The sequence below is a fragment of the Pongo abelii genome, chromosome 2 (assembly GCF_028885655.2).
Source record: "Pongo abelii isolate AG06213 chromosome 2, NHGRI_mPonAbe1-v2.0_pri, whole genome shotgun sequence".
NCBI lineage: Eukaryota > Metazoa > Chordata > Mammalia > Primates > Hominidae > Pongo > Pongo abelii.
Genome location: NC_085928.1, coordinates 69225032 through 69248143, shown reverse-complemented (window position 1 = coordinate 69248143; position 23112 = coordinate 69225032). Strand labels below are relative to the sequence as shown.

The following is a 23112-nucleotide window of genomic DNA, read 5'->3' as shown; positions in this document are numbered from 1 at the left end:
ATTCTTGCTCCTCAGCCTCCCGAGTAGCTGGGATTACAGGTGTGCACCACTACACCCAGCTAATTTTTAAAATATTTTTAATAGAGACGGGGTTTCACCATGTTGGCCAGGCTGGTCTCGAACTCCTGACCTTAGGTGATCTGCCCGCCTTGGCCTCACAAAGTGCTGGGATTACAGGCATGAGCCGCCCTGCCCGGCCTTGAGTTATTGTTATTATTATTATACTTTAGAGACAAGGTCCTGCTCTGTCACCCAGGCTAGAGTACAGTGGTGTGATCATAGCTCACTGCAGCCTCAAACAACTGGGCTCATGTGATCCTCCTGCCTCAGTCTCCCCAGTAGCTGGGACTAGAGGCACAAGCCACCACACCCAGCTAATTTTTAATGTTTTTGTAGAAATGGAGTTTCATTCTCTTTCTGGGCTTGTCTCAAACTCTTGGCCTCAAGCCTCCCTCCTTGGCCTCCCAAAGTGCTGGGGTTACATGCTTGAGGCACCGCGCCTGGCCTATGCTTAGCCTCCTAATAGGGTTTCATTAAAACACGGTTACACCATCCTCAAGAGGCCCCTGCTCAGCTGGGCACTCCTACAGGGAGGCCTTTTTTGTGTTCAGTTGCCCCTCTGTACATGACCCAACACAGCTACCACCTGTTATAGGCGATCAGGCAGGGTGTGCTCAGGGTCTTCTGTCCTTGAACAGACTCTCCAGAGGCCCCACTCCCTTCTCCCCTGATGTGGCCTCTCTGATCTGCCACCTCCCACTTTTTCACCTGGGTCCCTGTCCCCCAGGCCCTGCAGATGGAAGTTCAGCTATAGGGAAGAAACAGGCCTCAGTGGGGGCAGAAGATTCTGCTGCTGCAGGGGCCCTGGAGGACAGTACGGGGCTGCAGAAGCTACCAAAGGAGCCTTCGCCTGCCCACCCTACGCCACATGTCCCCTGTGTGCTAGGACCCTCCTCAGCAAGAGAAGGAAAATGTCTACAAGTTCAAAGGGGGCAGGCACTGGAAGGTGATCCAGCACCAGGTATTACAGTCTCCAAAAGCTGCTTGCTGTCGCATCTGCTGGGGCTGAACCCACTGAACCATCGCCTAGACCCAGATCCCTCTTTTCGGGCTGTCCCCAGCTGAACTGTGTAGATGAGTTCACCAAAACATATGTGCTAGAAGGTTCGTAGGAGCTTTACTCACGGTCCCAAATTGGAAACAACACAAATGTCTATTAACAATGTAATGGATAAATAAATTGTGCAGTTTACTCCAATGAAATAGTATACAGCAGTGAAGACGGACAAACTATGGCTCCCTGCAACAACCTGGATGAATCTCAATGTGAAGCAAAAGTGTGATTCCATTTATATACATTTCAAAAACAGGCAAAACCAGTCTATAGGATTAAAAGTCAGGCCGGGTGCGGTGGCTCACACCTGTAATCCCAACACTTTGGGAGGCCGAGGTGGGTGGATCACAAGGTCAGGAGATCGAGACCATCCTGGCTAACATGGTGAAACCCTGTCTCTACTAAAAATACAAAAAATTAGCTGGGTGTGGTGGCAGGCGCCTGTAGTCCCAGCTGCTCAGGAGGCTGAGGCAGGAGAATGGCATGAACCTGGGAAGCGGAGCTTGCAGTGAGCTGAGATTGTGCCACTGCACTCCAGCCTGGGCAACAGAGCGAGACTCTGTCTCAAAAAAAAAAATAAAGTCAGGATTATCTTTGGAGGAGTGACTGGAAGGGGGAATGAGGTTTATGACCTAGGTGCTTTTTTTCATAGTCATGTTCACTTTGTGATTTTCTTTGGGCTGTAGATTTATGACTTTAAAAAAAAAAAAAAGGTTGCATAGGGTCGGGCACAGTGGCTCATGCCTGTAATTCCAGCACTCTGGGAGGCTGAGGCAGGTGGATTGCTGGAGTCCAGGGGTTTGAGACCAGCCTGGGCAACATGGCGAAACCCCATCTCTACAAAAAATACCAAAAAATTAGCCAGGCATGGTGGTGCATGCCACCATGCAGTAGTCCCAGCTACTTGGGAGGCAGGAGAATCGTCTGAACCTGGGATGCAGAGGTTGTAGTGAGCTGAGATTGTCTCACTGCACTCCAGCCTGGGTGACACAGCAAGACCTTTTCTTAAAAAAAAAAAAAAGGGGGAGAGTTGCATACCATGATGTGTAACAAGTAAACATTGGAAATAACCTCAATGCCCACCGATAGGTAACTGATTAGGTACAGTGCCCCTTTGCAGTAGCATTCAATAATATAATCAGTCATTAAAGAGAATGAGGAAGCTCCTTATGTGCTGATGTGGAATGATCTCTGGATACCCTGCTAAGTGAAAGGCAAGGCTCACGGTAACAAATACTGCACAATGTTCCCATTGCAAAGAGGCAGGAGATCATATGTATGTGGGGGTATATTTTCTTGCAGGTACATAAAATATTTTCAGATGTATTTGTAAGACACTGACAACCCTGGCTCCTTCTAAAGAGGGGCGTTGGGTAGCTGGAGGAGCAGGTTTTTCTCTGATAACCTGTTGCACATTTTGAATTTGAAGCCGGGTAAATAAATTACCGACAGAAACCATAAAGTGGGTGGGGGTTGACTGCTAGTAAATGACTATTACCAGAGATTTTCATTCGCTTGGAATGAAATAATTACAGCAGCAAAGAAAGGCAATGCAGAGGTCAAATGTAACTTATAGAAATCATGGATTAATCTCAAAAACAGAAAAATGAAACCTTTAGACCCCTTTTGACTGAGCTTGCCAATTTACAGGAATTTATCGTAAGAAAATGTTCACAGATGTCCTCTAAGATTTAACTATGAGGATGTTCATCACGTTGCTGTTTATAAAAGAGAAAGAGGGAGGGGAAGAAGAAAAAGAGGAGGAGGAAGAGTATAAGAGCAAGGGGAGGAGAAGAAGGAGAAATAATGAAGGAAGGGAGGAAAGACAAAAACTCCTACTATATCGATACGGGAATATAGCTCTTTCATACCACAGAGTACTATTCAGCTACTAAAAGTATATTGAGGAAGGTTTAATGATATATAAGAAATACTCATGATGTGTTAGGTCTCAAAAGGGTGTTAAAAATAACACATAACATAATTTCTTTTTGGGAAAAATGTTCACACAGTGACAGCAAATAGTTATATAGAATTTACCATGCCAGGCACTATAATAAGTACTTTACACATGCTAGTTCATTTAATCTCTACAACTCTACGGAATAGATACTGTTATTATCTTCTTTTTACAGATGAGGACACTGAGGTTATCCAAGTTATCCAGGGTCACACGACTGGTAAGTTGCAGGATTTGGACCCAGACAGCCTACTTCTAACCAGCACTCTATACTGTTACGAGTATAGACTATGAAGTGAAGAATGACTATTGCTGAGAGAGTAAAACTACGGGTGTAATTCTGCTCAAAATATATTCTTCAATTTTTCCACAAAGAACAATGATAATTTTTTAAAAGCAATAAAACTCTTAGAAAAGGTGAGATATACAAAGAATCAGTGTAGCACAGAATACACAGCCGTTTGTGTCCGCTGACAGTCCCTCCTTCAATTTAGGAAGGCTTTTCCAGAAGGAGCTGGCTGGGTTTGGGACTGAGGGGAGTCCAGTGAATGATTTCTGTCCACACTGGGGCCACAGCTTGCTTGCTTGCTTGTTTTCCTTTATTTTTATTTTTATTATAATTTTTTTTTTGAGATAGAGTCTCACTCTTGTCACCCAGGCTGGAGTATAGTGGTGTGATCTTGGCTCACTGAAACCTCTGCCTACCATGTTCAAGCGATTCTCCTGCCTCAGCCTCCTGAATAGCTGAGACTACAGCCACGCACCACCACACTCAGCTAATTTTTGTATTTTTTTAGAGAGGGGGTTTCATCATGTTGCCCAGGCTGGTCTTGAACTGACTTCAGGTGATCTGTCCGCCTCACCCAAAGTGCTGGGATTGCAGGCGTGAGCCACCAGGTCTGGCCGGGGGGGGCCACAGCTTTCAAAGGGAATGGCTTCCCCAGGACACAAGGGGGGCCGTGATGACAATTGTCTCACAGGGAGATCCCCCAGGAGAAGGAAGTTCAGGAAGTGAGTTGGAGATGCCTGTCCACAGGCCCTCCCTACCAGGTCTGAGCACTCGGCTCTGTTCCTGCCCATCCAGGGCAGGGGCTTATCTTACAAGGGAGACTGAGCTTCTCCTTTTAAAATCTGAGACATCCAGGCCCAATCTTAATGCCCCTATCAGCTCCTAGGAGGCTACTCCTGTCCCATCCAACAACCTAGATGCTGAGGCCAGCCTGGGAGGTATCCCAGATCCTCCCTTTCCCTCACCTCCCACACCCAATCCATTTGCAAGGCTGACTGACTCAACCTCCAAAAAACGTCCAGCACCAGACCCCTTCTCTCCATCTCCACTGCTAGCTACCACCTTGCTCCAAGCCCCATGACCTTCCTCCCTGATTACCACAGTCACCTTCAAACTAGTTTCTCTGCTTCTACCCTTGCCCCACCATCACCTGTTCCCCATTCAACATCCAGAATGAACATTCAAAAACAAATGGTATCATGGCCAGGCACGGTGGCTCATGCCTGTAATCCTAGCACTTTGGAAGAGTGAAATGGGAGGATTGCTTGAGGCCAGGAGTTTGAGATCAGCCTGGGCAACATAGTAAGACCCTATCTCTAAAAAAAAAAATTAGCAGGAGGCTGAGGCAGGAGAATGGCGTGAACCTGGGAGGCAGAGCTTGCAGTGAGCTGAGATCGCGCCACTGTATTCCAGCCTGGGTGACAGAGCGAGACTCTGTCTCAAAAAAAAAAAAAAAAAAAAAATCAACCGGGTATGGTAGTGCGCGCCTGCAGTCCCGGCTACTCAGAAGGCTGAGATGGGAGGATCACTTGAGCCCAGGAATTTGAGGCTACAGTGAGCTATGATCGTGCCACTGTACTGCAGCCTGGGCAACAGAGCAAGACCCTGTCTCAAAAAAAAGAAAGAAACCAGCTCTCCTACTTAACTCTCTCTCCATGGCATTCAGAATAAAATCCTGCCAACAGCTGACCGTGGCTTCCAGGCCCCAGCCTCCCTCCATTTCCTCTGGTGCCATTCAGCCTCTCGCTTGCACTCTGGCCACACTGCCCTCCTTTCTGTTCCTGAAAACGGGTCAAATTCATCCCCTCTTCCTGGGACACTCTTCTCTAAGTCATTCAGTCTCAACTCGTGGTTCCAGACCTTAAAGGGCTCACAGTTTTGGAGGGGGGCACTGTTGGGAATACAAATAATGGTATCTGGCATCACAGATGACTTGTGGAGAGATGGAACCCCCATCACTTTGTGCGGTAATTATTTGGTAACAGCATTTACTCTCATCTGCCACCCTAGGCCCAGCCTGCACGGAGTCCACAGCCTGTTAATAACCTTGGCATCTGTCCCTCCTCGGGGTCCTCCTATTGTCCTAGGCTGGCTCTGCCACATCCACCTCTAGGATTTGGTGAAAAGCCTCCCACTGCTCTCTCCATCCCTTCCAAGTCCACCTTCTCCTGCAGACATGTGGCCTTCCTCGAGCCTATCTTCCTCAGCCCCTCAATTGCTAATTTGCCTCCTCCTGCTCTGACTCCTGTCTCGCAGTTGGTTTTTCTGGCTCCTCCTCTTCTGCCTGCCCATTTAGGTTGCTGTTCCCTAGGCTGTCTCTTCTCCCTCCATACATTCTCCCTGGGCAATTTGATCTATGCTCAGATTCATACCATGATGCCTCAAATCGCCATCCACAGCTGAGACCTTCTCCTCATCCCCAGACCTCAGTAACACTCATTGGACCTTTCCTCTTGCACATCCCATAAGAACCTCAAAATCAGTGTTTCCCAAACAGACCTTCTCTTCCTCCACCCTAGATCTGATCTTCATCCTATGTCCTTTGTGAATGTCACTCCACAGACCCAATTATCTATAAGAAACTTGGAGTCATTGTAACAACTGCCTTGTCCTCAAAACCAACACACCCACTGGTCTTCTAAATAGGTCTCCAATCTTTCTCCTCCTCTCCATCCGCCATCCTTGGCATCTCTCACCTGGACCGCCTTCTTCCCGGGCTCCCTGCTCCCATCAAGCCTCCAACTGGTCCATTCTCTGCAGCAGCCTCCCAAGTCATCTTTCTAAACCCACATCTGACCCTGGTCACTCCCATGCCTGAAAGTGATTGTCTGTCATCTAGGAATAAGACCCAAACTCCAAAGCCACTGTCAAGGCCCTCCATAAGCCAGCCCTAACTACTTCTCCAGGCTCCTCTCCCAACTGTTCCCACTTTTCAACCCTTTCTCCCTTGTTCTAGCACAGGCCATGGAATGTTGGAAAGTTGAAGCCAAAGTGATTTGATTCTGGTCACACAACAACAAACAATAATTGCTAACATTTATTAAGTGTTTTGTTTGTGCCATGGTGTGCACACAAATTCACAATCAATCCTTCAACAGCGCCATGAGGCAGTTATTATTATTGTCCCCATTTTATAGGTGAGTAAACCGAGACTCAGAAATCAGGTAATATTCTTGAGAGCACTTAGTTGGTAACACCACAGTCAGAATTTAAATTCAGGTTTTCTTTCTTTTTTTTTTTTTAGACGGAGTCTTGCTCTGTCACCCAGGCTGGAGTGCAATGGTGCAATCTTGGCTCACTGCAACCTCCGCCTCCCTGGTTCAAGCGATTCTCCTGTCTCAGCTTCCTGAGTAGCTGGGATTACAGGCATGCACCACCACACCCGGCTAATTTTTTGTATTTTTAGTAGAGATGGGATTTCACCACATTGGCCAGGCTAGTCTTGAACTCCTGACCTCAGGTGATCTGCCCACCTCGGCCTCTCAAAGTGCTAGGATTATAGATGTGAGCCACCACACCTGGCCCAAATTCAGGTTTTCTGACCACTAAACTGTGCTGCCTCCAAAGGAGTGGGTGGCAGAGCTGAGACTTAAATCAGATATCATCATTAATTCATTCAATAGACATTAATTAAGCACCTATGTGCCAGGTACAGATTCCTGATCCAGGGCACTCATAATGCATTAAACTCCTGCATTAAACTCCTCTGGGGCCAGGCATGGTGGCTCACACCTGTAATCCAGCACTTTGGGAGGCTGAGGTGAGTGGATCACTTGAGGTCAGGAATTCCAGACCAGCCTGGCCAACATGGCAAAACCCCATCTCAACTAAAAAATACAAAAATTAGCTGGGCGTGGTGGTGGGCGCCTGTAGTCCCAGCTACTTGGGAGGCTGAGGCAAGAGAATTGTTTGAACCCAGGAGGCAGAGCTTGCAGTGAGCCGAGATTGCACCACTGCGCTCCAGCCTGGGCAATAGAGTGAAACTTCGTCTCGAAAAAAAAAAAGAATAGTTCAACCCTTGTCCTCCTGATACCTCCAATCCATCCTCTCCACGAACAACCAGATCCAATCATGTTACCCTCAGACTTGAAACACTTCAGAGCCTTTCTAGGTATAACACTAAACCCAGCAACCATAAAAGAGGGAATTGATGATTCGCTTATAGTAAAAAGAAAACAATTTCCCCATGGGGGAAAAATCCATAGACAAAGTCAAAAGATAAACTGAGAAGCAATGTTTGTAACTCATCTCACACACAGAAGGCTACCTTTCTTAGTAGATAAAGAGCTCTTACAAATCAAAGTGGAAAAATGCCATTACATTGATTTTCAAAATTTAAGAAATGACAGTTTAAAAAATATATATAATATAACAATTACATATATAAAAGAGGTATTCGATCTCATTCATAATAATAGAAAGGCAAATTGCTACAATAAGAGAGTGTTTTCTATCAGGGTGGAAGAAAATGAAATATTTGATAACACACTCAGTTAGCAAGGACATGGAGAAACAGGTACTATCATACATCGCTGGTGGGAGTGTAACTTTGTACAACCTCTGTGAAGGACACTGTTGATAGATCTGTCAAATTGTAAATGTATATACCACTTAATCCAGCAATTCCCCTTCTAGGGCTTTATCCTTATACTTACATATGTATTAGATTATTTACATATAACATTATTAACTGAAGCATTATTATAGCAAAATATTGTAAATAAATATTAATTAAATTGTGATGCACCTATAGAAAAGTTTATTACGCAGTTGTTAAGAAAAAGGTGGCTCTTTATACACTGATATGGAACTATCTCCAAGATGTATTGTTGAGTAAAAAAGCAAGCCACAGAACCAAATGTTTAGTATGTTACCATTAGCGGTGGCTTGGAAATATGTCCACAAATTCTTTGCTATTCCTCCCTTCAAGAGAAGGATCCTAATTCTCCTCTTCTAGAATGTGGGTTGGATTTAGGAACTTACTTCTTATAATAGAGTGCGGCAGAAGTGATGGTGTGTGATGTCTGCTATCAGGACATAAAAGGCAGTGTGATAGCCAGAACAACCTTGAAAATGAAGAACAAAGTTGGAGGACTCAAACTTTCTGATTTCAAACTGACTAGAAAGTGACAGTAATCAAGACAGCCTGGGCTGGTCGTAGTGGCTCATGCCTGTCATCCCAGCACTTTGAGAGGCTAAGAGGGAGGATTGCTTGAGCTCAGGAAGTTGAGACCAGCCTGGGCAATATAGCAAGAATCTGTCTCTTCAAAAATTTAAAAAAAAAAAAAAATCAGTGAGGCATGGTGGTGTATGCCTGTGGTCCCAGCTACTGGGGAGGCTGAGGTGGGAGGATCAGTTGAGTAAGGCTACAGTGAGCCATGATCACACCACTGCACTCCAGCCTGGGCGACAGAGTGGGACCCTGTCTTAAAAAAATAAAATAATAAAAAATAAGAAATGAAAATAAATTTTAAAAATAAAGTAATTTTTTTTTTTTTTTGAGATGGAGTCTTACTCTGTCACCCAGGCTGGAGTGCAATGGCATGATCTCGGCTCACTGCAACCTCCGCCTCCCGGGTTCAAGCGATTCTCCTGCCTCAGCCTCCCTGAGTAGCTGGGATTACAGGTGTGTGCCAGCACACCCAGCTAATATTTTTTGTATTTTTAGTAGAGACAGGGTTTCACCATGTTGGTCAAGCTGGTCTCGAACTCCTGCCCCCACGATCCACCCACCTTGGCCTCCCAAAGTGCTGGGGTTGCAGGCGTGAGCCACTGCACCCGGCAAAATAAAAATTTTTAAAAGACAGTCTGGTCTGGCATAAGGATAGACATATAGACCAATGGAATAGAATTGAGAGTCTAGAAAGCAATCTATGTATCTATGGTCAATTGACATTTGACAAGGGTACCAGAACCATTCAATGGAAAAAGAACAACCTTGGTGCTGGGAAACTGAACAGCCACATGCAAAAGAATGATGTTGGACCCTGTATGTCACACCATATACAAAAATTAACTCAAAGTGGATCAAAGCCTGGGCACCATGGCTCACGCCTGTAATCCCAGCACTTTGGGAGGCCAAGGCGGGTGGATCATGTGAGGTCAGGAGTTTGAGACCAGCCTGGCCAACATGGTGAAAACCTGTCTCTACTAATAATACAGAAATTAGCCAGGTGTGGTGGTGTGTGCCTGTAATCCCAGCTAATAGGGAGGCTGAGGCAGGAGAATCACTTGAACCTGGAGGGCAGAGGTTGCAGTGAGTCGAGATCGCACCACTGCACTCCAGCCTGGGTGACAGAGCAAAATTTCGCCTCAAAGAAAAAAAAAAGTGGATCAAAGACCTAAATGTAAGAGCCAAAACGACAAAACCTTTAGAAGAAAACAGGGGTAAATCTTTGTGATCTTGGATTTTGCAAGCCACTTTGGGAACATCTGTCAGTTTCTCAAAATTTTAAATACAGAGTTCTCATTTGTCCAGGCAATTCTACTTCTAGGTAAGTACCCAAGAGAAATGAAGGCATGTGTCTACCTAGAAACTTGTACACAAGGCCAGGCATGGTGGCTAATGCCTGTAATACCAGCACTTTGGGAGGCCAAGGTGGGAGGATCACCTGAGGTCGAGAGATCGAGACCAGCCTGGCCAACATGGTGAAACCCCATCTCTACTAAAACTACAAAAATTAGCCAAGCGTGGTGGCGTGTGCCTGTAATCCCAGCTACTTGGGAGGCTGAGGCACAAGAATCGCTTGAACCCAGGTGGTGGAGCTTGCAGTGAGCTGAGATCGCACCACTGCACTCCAGCCTGGGCAACAGAGCGAGAGTCTGTCTCAAAAAGAAAAAAAAAAGAAATTTGTATACAAATGTTTATAGCATTCTTCATAATAGCCAAAAGGCGGAACAACCCAAATGTCCATCAGCTGATGAAGGATAAACAAAACATGGTATGTCCATTCAAGGGGATATTATTCAGCCATAAAAAGAAATGAAATATTGATATGTGCTCTAACATGAATGAACCTTGAAAATGTTATGCTAAGTGAAAAAAGTCAGTTACAAAAGACTACATAGTGCCCTGACGTGGTGGCTCACACTTGTAATCCCACCACTTTGGGAGATCGAGGTGGAAGGATTGCTTGAGTTCAAGAGTTCAAGACCAGCCTGGGCAACATAGACCTCGTTTATACCAAAATTTTTTTAAAAATTAGCCAGGCATGGTGACACATGCCAGTAGTCCTGGCTACTTGGGAGGCTGAGATGAAAGGATCACTTCAGCCTGAGATTGAGGCTGCAGTGAGCTATGATTGCAACACTGTACTCCAGCCTGGGTAACAGAGCAAGGCCCTATCTCAAAAAAAAAAAAAACAAGTCACATGTTATATGATCCCATTTATATGAAGTGTCTAGAATAGGCTAATACATAGAGACAGAAAATAAATTAGTGGTTGCTGAGGGCTGAGGAGGATGAAGGGTCAGGGGTTAATGGGTGATAGCTAAAGTATATGAGGTTTCTTCTTGAGGTAATGAAAAATATCCTAAAACTGGTTGTGGTTATGGTTGCATAACTCCATGAATGTATTAAAAACCATGTAATAGTTCACTTGATATGGGTGAATTATATGACATATGAATTATATCTCAATACAACTGATACCACAAAAAGGGGGTGGGCAGTGTGGCTTCTTCCTTTTTCTCTCTCGGAGCACTCATTCTCAGGTCTCCTGCCAGCACCCACATGAATGAACTTAAAAATGGGTCCTCGGCCGGGCACGGTGGCTCACGCCTGTAATCCCAGCACTGTGGGAGGCCGAGGCGGGCGGATCATGAGGTCAGGAGATCGAGACCATCCTGGCTAACACGGTGAAACCCCGTCTCTACTAAAAATACAAAAAATTAGCCAGGTGTGGTGGCGGGTGCCTGTAGTCCTAGCTACTCAGGAGGCTGAGACAGGAGAATCACGGAACCCAGGAGGCGGAGCTTGCAGTGAGCCGAGATGGCGCCACTGCACTCCAGCCTGGGTAACAGAGTAAGACTCTGTCTCAAAAAAAAAAAAAAAAAAAAAAAAAAAAAAAAAAAAAGTGAGTCCTCTAGCCTAGTTATCCTTAGGGTGACTGTAGCCCCAGCTGAGGTCTTGGTTGCAACTTCATGAGAGACCCTGAGTCATAGCTACCTGCCCATCTAAGCTGCTCCCAAAGTACTGTGACTTTATAGAAACAAAGATCATAAATGCTTGTTGACTCAGGCGACTACGTTTTGGGGTGACCTGTTTGTTTTTGTTTTTGGGTTTTTTTTTTTTTTGAGGCAACATCTCACTCTGTCACCCAGGCTAGAGTGCAGTGGCACAATCACGGCTCAATGCAGCCTTGACCTCTCTGGGCTCAGGTGACCCTTCCATCTCAGCCTCCTGAGTAGCTGGAATTACAGGCGTGTGCCACCATGCCCAGCTAGTTTTTGTAGAGATGGGGTTTCACCATGTTGCCCAGGCTGGTCTCAAACTCCTGGGCTCAAGTGATCAGCCCACCTCAGCCTCCCAAAGTGCTAGGATTACAGATGAGTGCCAGTGCGCCCGGCTTGGGGTAATCTGTTATGCAGCTATAGATAAATAATACACTAATTATGTAAAAACACAATTTGCATTTGCTTGCATATTTAAGAAATTTCTTGGAAAGGGTACTCAAGAAACTGGTAATGGGGGTTGTCTCTGGGAGAAACAGGTCAGGGTGAGGATGGAAAGGAGACTTATGTCTGCCTGTGTACCCTTTTTACCTTCCAAATTTTGTCTCATGTGCATGTATTACTTTTCCAAAAAGTCAAAAGTCTGGAAATAATTAAAATAAAATTTTTTTTAAAACCCTTCAACAATGAACTGCTGTCTACAAATAAAGTCTAGGGTCAGGCATGGTGGCTCATGCCTGTAATCCCAGTACTTTGGGAGGTCGAGGTAGGTGGATCACCCAAGGTCAGGAGTTCAAGACCAGCCTGGCCAACATGGTGAAACCCCGTCTCTACTAAAAATACAAAAATTAGCTAGGCATGGTGGAGGGCACCTGTACTCCCAGCTACTCGGGAGGCTGACGCAGAAGAATCACGTGAACCCGGGAGGCAGAGGTTGCAGTGAGCCGAGATCACACCACTGCACTCCAGACCGGGCCATAGAGTGAGACTCTGTCTCAAAACAAACAAACAAACAAAAACAAATAAAGTCTAAACTCCTTACCGTGACTTAGAAGATCTCTACAGCCCAGCTCTGGCCCACTTCCCCAGTCTCAACTCTTACCTTTCCTGGCCTAGTTGCTTAGAGTCCCCAGATACAGCAACTATTCCCACCTCCATGATTGTGATCATCCTGTTCCTCTTTCCTGCTCATCCTTTAAGACTCAGCTCAAATGTTACCCTTTTGGGAAGACTTCCCTGGCTCTCTTTAACTGTGTTGGAAGTCCCCTCCCTGCCCTCAGAATACCCTGTGCATGAATCTCCCATTTCATGTATTGTACCATATTGTGATGATCTGTTTTTGTTCCTGCCTCTCCCATCAGACTATGAGCTCCCTGGGAGCAAGAATTCTTACTCAGGATTTCTAGAGGCTAGTACAGTGCCTGACACACACACACAACACCGTCAGTAAAGGGTTGATGTGAGAAACAAAAGAAGAGGGGTGGGGAGAGGGAAGTGAGGCAAAAGTAAAGGGAGGGAAGGAAAGGAGAACAGAAGAGAGGAAAGAAGGTAAAACAGTGACTCAAAAGTACTAAAAAAGAGAGAGGAAGGAAGGAAGGGAGAGTTGGGGGAGGAAGAAAGAAATGAGGGAGGAACAGAGGAAAGAGGGAGAGGAGGAGGGAAAGCGGAAAGAAATTCTCTCAATGTGTTTATCGGTATCACGCACATACAACGAAGACAGTGGAAGAATAAAATTCCAAATCAAATCTGAAACAAGACCCAGGGCAATGTGCTGGGCATGGTGGCTCAGGCTGGTAATTCCAGCACTTTGGGAGGCCGAGGTGGGAGGATCACTTGAGGCCAAGAGTTGAACAGTCTGGGAAACACAGTGAGACCCTGTCTCTACAAAAAACAGAATAAAGGCCAAGGTGAGCAGATCACTTGAGGTCAGGAGTTCAAGACCAGCCTGGTCAACATGGTGAAACCCCGTCTCTACTAAAAATACAAAAAATTAGCCAGGTGTGGTGGCATGTGCCTGTAATCCCAGCTACTCAGTAGGCTGAGGCAGAAGAATCGCTTGAACCTGGGAGACGGAGATTGCAGTGAGCTGAGATCGCACCACTGCACTCCAGCCTAGGTGACAGAGGGAGACTCAGTCTCAAAAAAAAAAAAAAAAAAAAAAAAAAAGAACACACATCTGGAAGACTGAAAGGTACTCACTTCTAGATCCCCCAAACCCCCCTTCCTGCCTCCTCCCACCTCCAGGGTCCACCAGCTTCCGTTCCGTTCTACACATTCTATTCTCTGCTGTGGTCCAGGCACCAGGGTGGTGCCTGGCACACAATAAGCACTTAGTATTGAATGAATGTGGTCAGAACCACCTCCCTTCCATGGAATGAGGAGAGGTCTGGGTACAAGTCTCACTCTGTCACCATGAACTTGTCCCTTCTCTCTGAGACTCAGACCCAGTACTTACATCTTTAAAATGAGGGAGTTAGGGAAGTGGGTTGATAAGACTCTTTCCAGCTGACAGTTTATGCCTTCTTAAGCCTTTTGGTCATCCCAACAAGTCCAAACTCTAAGTATCAAGGATCCCTCACAAACTGCTCTTCCCTCGGACTATGTCACAAGAGTAACAGCAACTATTTATTGAATGCTTCTCATACACCAGGACCACACTCAGCATTTTACCCCCTTCATTTCCAAAGCAGATGCAATGATAATTTCTATTTTTATAGATAAAGAAACTGAGATTCAGAGAGGCAAACCTATTTCTCCAAGGCCCACAGTTGGAAAGTGGCAGAGCAGGGATTCTAAGTCCTCTATTCTTGGTTCGTTTTGTTTTATTTTTGAGACATGGTCTGGCTGTGTTGCCCAGGCTAGAGTGCAGTGGCATGATCATGGCTCACTGCAGCCTCAACCTCCCGAGCTCAAGTAATCCTCCCACCTCAGCCTCCTGAGTAGCCGGGACCACAGGCGAGTGCCACCACATCCGGCTAATTTTTAAATTATTTGTAGAGATGGGGTCTCACTATGTTGCCCAGGCTGGTCTCAAACTCCTAGCCTCAAGCAACCCTTCTGCCTCAGCCTTCGAAAATGCTGAGATTACAGGCCTGAGCCACTGTGCCTGACCATAAGTCCTGTGGTCTTACACGACTAGCACATGCTTATCCTGGCACCCCTGACCCTTAACCACACTTCAGCTTGAATCTCTAACCCAGTTGGGAGTGTCCCCTGGCTAACTACACCGGGCCCACAGGTAACATTTAGTCCATGGAGCTTATAGCTCTGTAATTTGTGTATTCACTTCCTGGGTTCCAGTTCAGTGATACAAACAGGTTCTAGATCTGTATTAGACTTGCGTTGAGTTTTAGCTCCACCTTTTACTAAATGTGTGACCTTGGAGCAAGTTATTTTAACAGATGAGGATTAAATGACAATGAGTGTGAAAATGTCTAGCATAGAAGCTGGCACATTGGATATTCTTAGTAAATGGGAACAACCAGGTAAAAAACGTAGCAGAGATTTCCTGCCTCTCTACTTAGTTAGCAGTTGACTCTTCTGGCAAAAACATGCTGTTGCTATCCCCACTATTAATCCTCCTTTAACCAAGATCTCGGAGATTTTTGTTCTTTTGTTTTGTTTTGTTTTGTTTTGTTTTGTTGAGACAGGGTCTCACTCTGTCATCCAGGCTGGAGTGCAGTGGCATGATCATGGCTCACTGCAACCTCCGCCTCCCAGGCTCAAGCGATCCTCCCGCTTCACCCTCCTGAGTAGCTGGGACTACAGGAACATGCCATCACAACTGGCTAATTTTTGTATTTTTTGTAGAGACAGGGTTTCACCATGTTGCCCAGGCTTGTCTTGTACTTCTGAGCTCAAGTAATCTGCCTGCCTCAGCCTCCCAAAGTGCTGAGATTACAGGCATTAGCCACCGAGCTCGGCTGATCTCAGGTTTTAGAGTCAGACATATGGAGTTACAGTTCGGGCTCCACCACTTACCAACTGTATGACCTTGGACAAATGACTTTTTCCTCTTTGAGGCTCGGCTTGATCTCACCTATACAATATGAATAATGGTACCTACTCCACAAGATTGTTGTGAGTATCAAATTATATAATGCATGTAAAATGTTAGCTATTTTTCTTTAATAATGATAACAGTCATAGCAGTATCCAACTGCTGCTGATTAAAGTCGAAATTCTTTGACCCAGCATACTGTGGCCCCCATAATTCCTTCCTCTCCTCTCCTCATGCTGCTCCCCTATGTGGATGCCACACTCAAGCCAGATGTGTCTTTCTCACCGCTATGTCTTTGCCCATGATCTTCCTCTCCATTCAGGATGCTTTCTCATACCTCCCACCTGGTAACACCCTGCTCAGCTCAAGCCTCATTTCCCAACTAAGCTGGCAGCCCCCTCTGCTGCTCTGGGTTTCCACGGCATTTCCAGCCCGCACATATTAGTGCTCAGACTGCCCAGGGGAAAACTTCTGCTGGTGCTTGTCTTGCCCATGCTACCTCTCCTCTGGTCTCACACTTGATTTATCTTTGAGGGAATTGGCCATTCTCCACTATCAGTCCATGTGTGGTTCCAGGGATAGGCATGTGGCTCGGGCCTTAGACAAAGTCACCATGATTAATTAAGACGTGGACACTTGACCAAGCTGGGCCAATCTGGCTCAGCCCTGGAACGTTTGCTGAAATTATTATTTTTCCACAGGCACTGCTAAGCTGAAACAATGTAAATTAGATCTACTAGTAGCCTTATTTGTCACCTTGAAGACAGAAGTGGATTTAAAATGAGCGAGCACAGAGGAACCAAGAAATGGAGAGAGATAGATTCTTCATGGCATGATTTGAACATCTGGATTTGTCCATGCCCGAAGCCAAATACTCCTGACTTTCAAATTAAGTGAGCCGATAAACCCTAGCCTCTTTATTTTTTCTAATTTATTTAAGCCAGCTCGAGTTGGGTTTCTGTCATTTGCCACTGAAAGACTGCTGACTAATATAGTGACCTAACTAGATAGTATGCTCCGTGAGAGCAGGAATTGCATTTTATAGACCTAAGATCCTTGGAGACAGGGATGATGTCCTATGCATCTCAGTATTACAGGACTAAGCATAGGGATGGTTATAGAGCTGGTGAAGAACAAACAAAAGAATAAATATCTTTTTGTATTTTCCCAACGCCCCCATGCTCTGCACTCAGAAGACCCTAAAATACTTGAATAAAAGTTAACAGGAACAGGCCAAGCATGGTGGCTCATGCCTGTAATCCCAGCACTTTGGGAGGCTGAGGCGGGTGGATCACCTGAGGTCAGGAGTTTGAGACCAGCCTGGCCAACATGGTGAAACCCCATCTCTACTAAAAATACAAAAAATTAGCCAGGCGTTGTGGCAGGCGCCTGTGATCCCAGCTACTCAGGAGGCTGAGGCAGGAGAATCACTTGAACCCAGAAGGCGGAGCTTGCAGTGAGCCAAGATCATGCCATTGCACTCCAGCCTGGGTAACAAGAGTGAAACTCCATCTCAAAATTCAAAAAAAAAGTTAACAGGTATAAAATCATATGACAGGCACTTTAATTCTTATCTGACAAAAACAGAGCCCTTTGATTCTCCACAGTTCCTCTGAGGATGACTGATTTATCACTTTCTGAATGGAATGATCTTGATGAAAGAGTTGTCCCAGGATCCCCACAGGGCTGAAAGAGATACTTTATTTTTTACTTATTTTATGTTATTTTTTGCAGAGACAGGGTCTCGCTATGTTGGCCAGGCTAGTCTCCAACTCCTGGCCTCAAGCAATCTTCCCACCTCAGCCTCCCAAAGTGCTGGGATTATAGGCATGAGCCATCATGCCTGGCCAAGAGATACTTAAATCACCTTATCTACCTGATCCCAGTTCCCTATTGTACAAATGGGAAATTGAGATTTAAACTAAAAGGCTTATTTAACACTGCATGATGAGTCACAGACCCAAGTCAGCCAAGAACCCCCACCCCAAGACTTGTAGTCCAGTGCTCTGGCCTCTGGCCTGGTGTCACTTTATTAAGCAAAGTGAATCAGTCACTCACCCAGAGAACTCAGAAATCTCTGAACAAAATGGAATAAACTGCTCAACTCTGCCAATTGCCCCCTCAGCCCACATGAGTGGGGCAGTAATGCAAGGAAAAGTGCCCTGGGCCAAAAGTCAAGGACCCCCAGCTGTAGAACTAGCTTTCTCCCTTACCAGCTGTGTAGCCTCAAGTAAGCCCTTCCTGTCTCTATACTCAGTTTCCTCTCTCTAAAACAGGAGGAGGGGAAGGTGGATTTGAAGGAGCTGATCTCTAAGGTGCCTGAAATTCTATTATTATATGGGGGTTGTTGGACAATTCATCAAATCCTCAAGATTAAACCCACACAGATTACAGAGAATTTGAAGGCCAAGAGGTCAGCAACCCATCTGCAGACTCCAAATTAAGGTTGATGAATTGAGGATTCCAGCTTGCCTTTGCAGGAGAAATACAGCAGAAATACATAATATCACCTCCCTGGGTACCACAGAGAAGTATGGAGCCATATCACCCACATCCTATAGTTCACCCTTCTCACCCTCTTCAAAGATCCACATCTAATTGAGTTGGCTGAGATGAATTTGAAACAAGCACATTAGAATGTCCACATCTGCCTTCTTCAAAGTAGTCCTTTTAGGAGTTTGGGCAATTCTTCCAATGAGGCAGTAATTCCTCCCTGGATTTATAAAAGTCCTCTTGTGGAAACAGACCAGCCTCATGGCTTTGTCCTCACACCTTGGCTGTCATTCTAAGTGACAATTATCAATTTGATGACCCATTGTATTCTCTATACTTGACCTGGAGTGACTTCCAGCCATTTCCAAAAGTTACATTCCTCCTTTAAAAGATAGAGGTTTCTCCTCAATGAAGATATTCAAGTGATTACACCCCATGCTCCAAAGCTAATTCCCTGCAATGCTCTGAGCAATGGAATCATCAGCAAGTAATATAATGCCTCCTCCAGGGGGTCTCTTTTGGAATGGCAGTCACTTGTTGAATGTCCTGAGGTGCTTATTTTAAAAAACCATGTCTGCTGCATGATAATCACATTTCTCCCTTCTCTTTCTCATCCCTGGAAGACTCCAAACTTTTCCCTTCACCAGCTCTCCTCCCCCACTCCTCCTATCCCCTGGCCCCACTTTCCCCAGCCCAACTCTCTTCCCTGCCAGCAATTAGGCAAAAGCCCAAGTTGCTGAGTCCTCAAAATCTATCTCTGATCGAAAGGTGGGTGGAAGTGGGGGACTCTAATGGATCCTGGAAAACTGTCTCAGCATTTCTCATTCCCAAAAGTCCCTTCTCTGGTTCTTAGGGTAAGATGACTGTCTTGGTCAAACATTTTGGAGGGTCGCAGGGACTCACTCGCATTGGGCATGGCACCAGAACTTTCTTGCATGGTGCAGGGGTGGGAGGTGGGGATGGAGACCTGCCCTCCAGAGACCCATGTCACCCAATGCTTTCAACCACTCACATCTCAAACACTGGATAAGCACAATAGACAGCCTCTCCCCCTTATCACAGCATTTTAAAGGTTACAAAACACTCTTTCATTTGTCCTTTTGGAATCTTCTCCACTGTTTTACAGATGAGGAAACTGAGCCTCAGAGAAGTAAAGTGAAACGCCCAAGTTGATAGTGTCAACAAATTAAAAGTCCAAGCCAGATCTCTTGATTCACCATTTCATGCTTTTTTTCAACATAACAGAAATCGATCATACCTACAGTAACCCCTTATTCAGATAAATATTTCCCCCAAGACAGCCAACAGAGACCCTTAGAGACATTAACTTAATGCTAACTCAGCAATAAATGCAGTGTACCCATATCCAAGCACACAGACCCACCTACCCAGTCCCAAGGCTCTGTCCCCTGCCCTAAGGTGTCTCTCTCCAGCGCACCCCCTCCCCAGTACCCACTGAGGGTCCGTCAGCCAAAGAGGTGAGTGTCTTAACACAGAGAAGCAGAATCTATCTGACTCCTTCAGGAAGGGGACATGGCAGGAAGGAGCCCCGTCCCTGGCGCTTGTTCTGGGGGTTCCGCCTACCCCCTCCCCTACCTGCCAAGAGCTGCATCCAGGCGCAGATCTTGTAGACCGTAGCCGTGTTGCAGAAGAAGAAAAGCGCAAAGCAGGTGATGCAGCCGAGGATCAGCACCATGGAGAGCAGCACGAAGAAGGCGGCCGCCTTGAAGGCGCTGGACGGGATGGTGCTGAAGTCGGTGAAGGAGCCCCGGCAGGTGAGCTCGCGGCCCGCCAGCCCGCTGCCCACGCAGTAGTGGAAGAGGCCGAAGTAGCCAGGCTTGGGGGTGCTCACGCTGTCGCCTACCCAGTAGGGCTGGATGAAGACCACCACGTTGATGATGGCGAAGCAGATGGTGAAGATGGCCCACAGCACGCCGATGGCCCGCGAGTTCCGCATGTAGTGCTCGTGGTAGAGCTTGGAGGCCTCCTGCGAGGGCAGCATGGTGCCCGGAGGCGGGGCCGGCGGCGGCGGCGGCTGGCGGGGGCCGCCGGCCCGGGACGGAGCGCCGGGCTGCCGGGCGGGAGCTGGGGACGCACGCGAGAAGCGGCCCTGAGTCAAGGAACCCGTGAGGGTGGGGCCTGGGGCAGAGCTGGGGGCGTCTGGGAGCTGACAAGGGGAGAGAGGAAGGGGTCATGAGAGTGTTGAGGCGGTGTCTAGAGGGACTAGCAAAGGTCTCCTACTGGGGGGGCCTAGGAGGGGGCCATGAGAAAGTTGGGGGGCGCCTGGGATGGGGATATGAGACCTGGAAGTGTGGGGGGAGGTGCTTGAAAGTGGCCATGGGGGAGTTGGGAAGGGGGTTTGAGAGCTGGTATTACGGGAGTAGGAGGGGACAAGGGGAGGTGGAATGGAGGCTGGAGACTGGTATTGGAGGACTAGCAGAGGGGCTGAATTTAGGGAGCTCAGAAGGAAATTTGGGGACTGGTATTAAGGGGTAGAAGGAGGTCTGGTATTGGGTGTCTAGGAAGGGACTATGAGGCGGTGGTGGGCGCTTCTAGGATGGGGGAAGAGGGAATTTAAGAGGCTGGGACTGTGTGGTTGGGAAGCTAATATGGGGGCTGGGACGGGGAATGGGGGCTGGTATGAGGGTCTAAGAGGGCAAAGTGGCAGAATTAGGATACAGCTAGAGCGGGATCGGGGGCTGGGACTGCTGGACACGGGGCGAGGAGGGGGGGCTGTCCTCAGAAGCCAGGGCTGGAGGTAGGCTGGAGGGAGCCTAGGATTGGCGGGCCGGGGTTGGGGAGAGGAGGTTTCCAGGCCAAAGGAACGAAAGACCGGGACTGGTAAGCAGCGGGGCCCTCGAGGAGCAGGCAGTGGGCAGGGGCTGTCCCCGGCGGGCTGGGGAGCGGCCGGGCCCGAGTAGGGCCGGGGTTGGGGGGGCGGCTGCCCCGCGCCCGGGCCGGACGCGCGCGAGGCTGCGGCCGCGGGGAAAGGGTGCGGGGAGACCAACCTGGGCACGGCCGGGGGCAGCAGATCCGGGACTGGCACGGCCTAGGCGCCGCGGCTCGGCGCTCCCAGCAGCGGCTGCCTCGGCCCAGGCGGCGGCCTCTGCGCGGCCTCCATCTTGCTCGGGTTCTCCCCGGGGCGCGCTCCCGCGCCGAGGCGCGCGCTCTCGTGCACCGGCGCGGCCCGGCGGAGGCGCGCTCCCGCGCGGGCGTGCGGGACGGGGCGGGGCGGGGCGGAACCGGGGAAGGGTGCTCGTGGTTCTGGCAGTTGGGGGGAAGGGTGGCCACGATACCTGGGGTCCCCCAGCCGGGGCAGCAAGCACCCTTCCACAGTAGGGCCCCCTGATGTAGGGGACTCCCTTCTTCCAGCCTGAGCTGAGGGGCTGTGAGGCCCCACAAAGCCTACGAGAGTGGGGGAGGAGCTGGAAGGGGTATTATTTGATAGGATTTGAACGGATCTCTTACTCCCAATTACCTCCCCTAGAACCTATCACCGTGCCTGAAGCTGCACCATTACGCTTTCAGTCCTTTGGGTCTTGGAGGCGTTGAAGGTTCCCAGAGTTTCCTAGGAAACTGCCAACACCCCTGGCAGAGGGAACCCCTTAAACTGGTAGCAGCCCACGCCTGCGATGGGCATTCGTTGGCTGCCAGGGCAAGGAGCGAGGCCTGGGGAACCAGACCCAGAGTGAGTACTAGGGGACAGGAGAGAAAGGGGCTGGGACATTTTTGGTTTCCCTCCCTACACTCTCCCCTGCCCCCAGCCCAGCGCCTGGCATGAAGTAGGCACACCATAAAGATGTGTTAAAGAACAAAGGCACACCATAAAGATGTGTTAAGGAAAAAGCATCAAAGGCCAGGCACAGGGTTAGGCCACAGAACACCCCAGGGGCACCCCAAGAGGGAGCCGGTGTGGTTCATTTCTTTCCCTGCTGGAAAATAGCCTTTGGCTTAGCATCTGTCAAGATGATGTGGGTTTGAACCTAGACAAACTGAGTCTAAAACTGTCTCTGTGACCTTGCTACCACTCTCTCTAAACCTCTGTTTCGTCATCTGTAAAGTGGGCAGCTTAAGTCACACTTCACAGGTATGTAAGTGAGGTGGGATGGCAAAAAGCAATCCATGTTAGCAGGTCTCAGATACTGGACCCCATACACGGGTCGATCTCAAAATGTATATCTGGAGCTGGGCACAGTGTCTTGTGCCTGTCATCCCAGCTACTAGGGAGGGTAAGGTGGGGGGACCTTTTGAGGCCAGGAGTTCAAGGCTGCTGTGGGCTATGATCATGCCACTGCACTCCAGCCTGGGCTACAGAGACAGACCTCGTCTCTAAAAGAAATTTCAACAAGAAATGCAATTTTATCTGCAAAAAAAAAAAAAAAAATCTTGTAAGATTGCCAATTGTCTTTTTTCCAGTGGGGAAGTCAGACTGCTCTTTTTGTTTTGAGATTATGTATTTCCTATTTGCTTCGTGCAAAAAAAAAAATCCACTTCTTTTAAGAAATAGTGGTGATAGTTAATGGGAGGTTTTTAAAATGTCTTTATTTGCCAAAATAAAAAGTAGATAGCCTATTTCAATCCCAAATTTTATTAAAGTTATGGATCCATAAAATCCCACAATTTGGAGACCTGGGAACCATGTGAATTAGTCTCATTCAGCGCCTGAACATGAGGTGCTCAATAAATTTGATTTCCCCTTCCATTTGGCTTCTTGAGAGGCATCCTGGCTGTTTCCTGAGAACCCTGCGATCCTGGAATCATGAGCTGCAGGGTCTGTGGAGAGTGTTTCTTTCTATACCTTCTCCCACTTTACAGATGGGGAACAGAGGTCAAAGAAGGGGGCTGACTTATTCAGAGAGGCAGATAGATCCTGCCAGTCAGACTGATCAACCTGGTTCATTAATTTATTCAATTATCCAATAAATGTGTGAGGCCCCTGTGATGTGCCAGGCACAGTTACCAGGCTAAGCACTGGGGAGAAGGTGATCAGTAAAACAGACATGGTCCCTGCCGGTGAGCTCTCATGGAGCTCACAGCTTCACAGGGAGATGGAAGGTGCTGGGGGCAGGGAGCAGGGAGTTGGC

General features: G+C 47.6%; 2 protein-coding genes across 6 annotated transcripts in view; one reads left to right on the top strand and one right to left on the bottom strand.

Moving 5' to 3' along the window:
* Nucleotides 1-16702, top strand: part of SETD5 (SET domain containing 5) — a 153981-nt gene extending 137279 nt beyond the window's left edge. For 2 of the 4 annotated variants that reach the window (XM_063721947.1, XM_063721946.1), the window contains 2 exons: nt 3250-3294; nt 16237-16702. In XM_063721947.1, the coding sequence (XP_063578017.1) occupies nt 3250-3294; nt 16237-16251 (60 nt within the window). In that variant the 3' untranslated portion in view covers nt 16252-16702. Of the gene's footprint in view, nt 1-3249; nt 3488-16236 lie in introns of those variants that run through there. The other 2 variants (XM_063721948.1, XM_063721945.1) reach the window with 2 other exon arrangements.
* The window catches only part of LHFPL4 (LHFPL tetraspan subfamily member 4), a 56065-nt gene extending 35994 nt beyond the window's left edge, over nt 1-20071 (bottom strand). For both annotated transcript variants that reach the window (XM_054551855.2, XM_009238743.4), the window contains exon 1: nt 19625-20071. In XM_054551855.2, the coding sequence (XP_054407830.1) occupies nt 19625-20030 (406 nt within the window). In that variant the 5' untranslated portion in view covers nt 20031-20071. The remainder of the gene's footprint in view (nt 1-19624) is intronic.
* Nucleotides 20072-23112: the final 3041 nt, after the last annotated feature.